The sequence below is a fragment of the Cryptomeria japonica genome, chromosome 5 (genome assembly GCF_030272615.1).
Source record: "Cryptomeria japonica chromosome 5, Sugi_1.0, whole genome shotgun sequence".
Lineage (NCBI taxonomy): Eukaryota > Viridiplantae > Streptophyta > Pinopsida > Cupressales > Cupressaceae > Cryptomeria > Cryptomeria japonica.
Genome location: NC_081409.1, coordinates 553530908 through 553536281, shown reverse-complemented (window position 1 = coordinate 553536281; position 5374 = coordinate 553530908). Strand labels below are relative to the sequence as shown.

At 34.9% G+C, this 5374-nt stretch overlaps 1 protein-coding gene across 1 annotated transcript; it reads left to right on the top strand.

Annotated features, from left to right (window-relative positions):
- The first annotated feature begins 970 nt into the window (after window positions 1-970).
- Window positions 971-1794, top strand: LOC131875970 (uncharacterized). The gene is made up of 3 exons (XM_059220716.1): window positions 971-1017; window positions 1080-1319; window positions 1719-1794. The coding sequence occupies exons 1-3, from the start codon at window positions 971-973 to the stop codon at window positions 1792-1794; spliced, it is 363 nt and encodes a 120-aa protein (XP_059076699.1).
- The last annotated feature ends 3580 nt before the right edge of the window (window positions 1795-5374 follow it).

The following is a 5374-nucleotide window of genomic DNA, read 5'->3' as shown; positions in this document are numbered from 1 at the left end:
AGTGGAGCCTGAAGTGCAAAAGAATTTGGTCTTTGAACATTCCTATTCGTTGGACAGAATTGATTGGGTCAGTGAGGAATTTGGCAAGTTCCTTTTGATTTCCAATCTGTGGTTTTGGGAACCAATGGATTGGCGACTCTACTGGGGAGTTTTCATAGGAAGTGTTCAGAATATTTGGTAGTTTATTCCAGACTCTACTAGAGGAAGGAGCATAAAAGATTAGTAAAAAATATTGTTCCTCTTAGGAGGTGGCAACTCTACGTCTAGTACATGAAAAATAACTGGTATTTTGAGAAATTAAGAGAAAGCCCTAGGAATTTATCAATAAGATTAATGTAGGGGAGAAGGTCTCTACACAAGGGACAAGATAATCTTATTCAGTTGAGTCCAAAGAAGAGATACAAAGAAAAGAAATCAACACCAATTATGGCATTTGGGGCTTATAAGAAGTTCCCTAGTAGAGAGGATTTCTCTTCACCTGGTTATAAATTTTATGAAAATATGGAAGAAAATCCTTTCTATACCATAAATGTAGAAGATAATAAGGACAACCATGATGAAACCCTAACTGTTGAGGAACAAGAGGAAAGGCGGTGGGATGCAGTCATACTTAAAATGGCTGACTTAAATGGAGATGAATCCAAAATAGCAAAGGCTCTTAAGAGACAACTAAACTGGGTATTGTAGAAGCTTGGATTAAAAAGAGATACCATTCAAAGCCCTAAGTCAAATGGGGTTGAAGAAGAGAAAGGAAGAGGTGAGGGAAGTAGACCAGTAACCCCTAGGTATAGTCCCCCTCACATGAGAAACATGGAATAGCCAATTAGGATCTTTGATAATCCATTGTCTGATGTTTTGGATAGTAATTGTGAAAAAAGGGATAAATGAAAAAATATAACCTACAATGAGAATAAAAGCCAATATAATGATAGACAATGCAATAATCACAATAGTGAAAGAAGAACTAGCAATGGGGGAAATACTGGTAATTGGAATAATAGTAATAGGAGCCATAATGTAAGTAATAATAGAGGTAACAATGGTAATAATGGAAATAATAGAAATAATGGCAATAATAGAGGTAACAATGGTAATAATGGGAATAATGGCAACAATGGTAATGGAAACAATGAAAAAGGAAATAACAATAATAAAAATGGTGGTGGAGGCTACAATGGAAATAATGGTAACAATAGAGGAAATGGAAACTATGAAAATAACAACTATGGTTGTAGACCACCTGTGACCATTAAAAGGTATAAACAGTTGGATTTTAGTGGGATAGTTGGATATCCGGATCAGATTTCAAGTGATTTAAGGTCAGCCATCCCTAAGTTCATAGGAAATGGAACTGATTCTGCAAAACAACATGTAATAAATGTAAAAAATACCATTGAAGAATTTGAAGTCCCTTATGAAGATGTTTTTATGAAATTGTTTGTTCAGTCTCTAATAGAGGATGCAAGTGAATGGTACATAAATCTTCCTGATAGGTGCATTGGTAGTTGGCAGGAGTTTGTGACATAATTCTTGGAAGAATTTGGAGACCATAATGATACTTCATTTGCATCTCATGAGTTGACAAGCATAAAGAAAAAATAAAATGAATCAATCTCTGAATTTAATAAAAGGTTTAATAAAGTGCTTAATAGAATACCAAGGGATATTAGACCTGTCGATTCATTTTTGATTGACTTTTATTTGAGTGCTTTTGACAGCAAGACTCATTATGAGATTTTATCTCATAGTCCTACCACCTTGCAGCAAGCATTTAAGACAACCACTACCATTTAAAATAACAAAAAAACTACTGGGAGAATTGACAAGAGAGATGATGCAAAACTATATAATCTTAGAGCTACAAAGAAGGATGAGCTTAGCCAAATCATGGACATGTTGAAAGATATGAAGGGTAAGAAAAACCACAATGAGAAGCCGCCTCCATATAGAAGAAACAAGCCAATGAATTACAATAGGCCAATATTGCATGACATGCCATATAACACAAAATGGAGAGACGGTAAGCCAGTGAAGCCAAATATAAACAAGGAAACTCTAGATCCATTGAAAAAAGAAAACAATTTTGTGGAGGAATATCCATGGTGTGAAGTCTACAATCTACCCCATGCTGCAAAACAATGTATGATCGCTCAAGGTTTAGTAGAAGAAAAGAATCATGAGGATGAGTATGAACCCACAGTGAATTTAATTTCATTAGTTTCATTTTGGGGTTGGGATGAGGATTCATCCGAGGAGGAGCAGTCATTAGATGTACAATGGAGGAGAGAGAGCCAACAGTACAACGTGCAGAAATTTTTCATTGATGATGATGATGAAGATACCCCAACCTTGAGGAGATTGTTCCATAATGAAGAGCCAGTGCATTCCTTGAGAAACCTAACAGATGAAGAAAAGAAAGCTTATATTGTTGCAGCAGTAGCACAGGAAAAATCAATTATCAGCTAAGGAACATAACAGTGAACCTAAAGAAAGGTAAGCCATCCGGGATATTTGCAAAGGTTCCTAAAGCTAGTGGAAACAAAGACACCATCACCAAGAAGGAAAAGGAAGGTACAACAGAAAAGGTCAAATAAATAGAACCTCCTAAATTGAAAAATCCAATTGAAAGGAAGCATATTAGTAAGCCAGTTTCAAATTGTGGAGCATTTATGTCTCACACTTTATCGTAGGTGAAAGTATCTCTACCCTTGCTTGAAGTGATGAAATTCCCTGATTATAAAAATGAAACAATCAAGATTTTGTCTAATGTTGGTGAAGTTAATAAAGAGGTTCATAAGCCAAAATTTGAAGATCCACCTGTTGTCTATTTGGGAACTTCTATCACCAAGAATCTTACCCAAGTTGATCCCTTTTCTCTGACTTTGTTGATTAACAATAAAATGGTTAAGAATTGTATGATAGATCCAGGTGCATCCGTGAACATAATACTAGAAGATGTCATGAAGGAACTTGGGATGCATGTAGACACTCCCTATGGGAAATGTTATGCTATGGATAGTAGATCAATCTCAATTGTTGGAATCATGAAGGGTGTGGAGTTTCGATTTCTAGCATGCCCAGATGCATCATATAAGATAGACATCATAGTTGTTCAAGTATCTTCCAATTATGGGATGTTACTATCAAGTCAATGGTCAAATTTGGTAGGGGGCTACGTTCAATTAGATCTATCATATGCAACCATCTCGGTAAAAGGAACAGATGTAAGGATTGATAGAGAGCCAAGATCATACTACCTGATAGAAGAAGTTGATCCAAACAAAACAACATGTTATCTCCAAACAGATATGGATAAATTTCAAATAAGTATTTCTAAACCCATTCGATGTAAAACTAATAAGCTTGAAGACACTATTAAAGAAAATGAGGATAAAATTTGGAAAATGTACTTTGATGGTACATGCAGTAAAGAAGGAAATGGAGCTGGTGTGGTTTTTATTTCTCCTAATGGGAAATCATTAAAATATTCTTTCTTGTTAACCTTTGAATGTACAAACAATGTTGCTGAGTATGAGCCACTCTTGTTAGGTCTTAGAATAGAAAATAAACATGGTATCAAACTAATAAAAGTTTATGGTGATTCGGAGTTAGTTGTATCTCAAGTAAGGGAAAAGTTTGCTACTAAAAATGTAAGGCTTCAAAGTTACAGAAATGAGGTATGGGACTCTATTGAACTTTTTGATGCATTTTCTATAACATGGACTGAAAGATCTAACAATATTTTAGCAAATTTTATGGCTAACCTAGCAGTTAAACATAACGATATTCCTTTTGATGACATTACCCAAGTTGAAATAAAAACTAGACCTGCAGTGCTAGATAACATAAAGAACTGGCAGATATTTGATGACGAAAGGGATCTTCTAAAGTTCTTATTTTGTGAAGATCAGTATGAGGGCCAAAACATGGATTGGAATGCATATGTGGAAGAGGAGAATGGTAAGGAGTCTTTGTTTGGAAAATACATTCTACAGCTTAAAACAAATAAGATTCCAAAAGGATTGGTGGAACTAGAGAGGATGTTTGACAATAAGGATATGGCGAATTTTAAGCCCAATGCTGGAAGTTGTGAAGAAGTGGAGAAAATAAACTTGGGAAGTGAAAAAAATCCTATAGAGGCCTACATTGGGAAGAAGCTTACACTGAAAATTAGAGCTATATTGATCAATCTGTTAAGAAAATACAGACATGTTTTCACTTGGCCATATGATGACCTTAAGGCATACAGAGAGGATTTGTGCCAGCATGAAATCCCATTGTAGCCAAATGCAAAACCATTTAGGCAAAAGCAAAAGCCTATAAATCCCACATTGGCTCCCAAAATGAAAGAAGAGTTGATGAAGATGACGAATGCAGGGATTATAGAGCCTTTAAGGCACTCCGCATGGGTATCAAACTTGGTGCCTATTAGGAAGAAGAACGGTGATATCAGATTGTGTGTAGACTTTAGAAACTTAAATATATCATATTTAAAAGATAACTATGCTCTACCTAACATGGAAGTTTTGTTGTAGAAAGTAACAGGGAATGAGCTACTCTCTATGATGGATGGGTTCTCTGGTTACAATCAAGTGAAGGTCAAGGAATCAAAAAAATACAAAACAACTTTCACTACACCATGGGGCACATATGTATATGCTAGGATGTTGTTTGGACTTACCAATGTGGAAGATAATTTTCAAAGGGCCATGGATGTAGCCTTTGAAGGCCTCATTGATTAATTCTAGTTGTATATCAGGATGATATGACAACATACTCCAAGAAAGAAGAATACCATTGTAATGATCTAGAAAATATTTTCATCAGAGCATTAGAATATGGTATTTCTCTAAATCCAAAAAATTGTCACTTCGGAGTGACTGAAGGTAAATTGTTGGGTCATATTGTATCTAAAGATGGAGTAAGGATTGATCCTGAGAGAATTGCAACCATTGATAAAATTCATATTCCTAAAACAGTCAAATCCATTCATTTATTATTTGGACAAATTAATTTTGTGAGAAGGTTTGTGTCAAATATTTCTGAAATTGTAAAACCTATTACAAAGATGTTGAAAAAGGGTGCAGAGATAAAATGGACTAATGAAGCAATTGAGGCTTTTGTGAACATTAAGAGGGCCATCAAGGAAGTGCCTATACTTAAATCTCCTGATTTCTCTAAACCTTTTCAAGTATTTTCTTTTGCTTCATTTCATACTATTGTTGTGGTTATGTTACAAAAGAATAATGAAGGTCATGAACAACCAGTGGCATTTTTTATCAAAACACTACAAGCTTTTGAGTTAAATTATGATATAAATGAGAAGAAAGAATATGCCCTAGTAAAGGCTATAAAATCTTTTAGACCATATTTA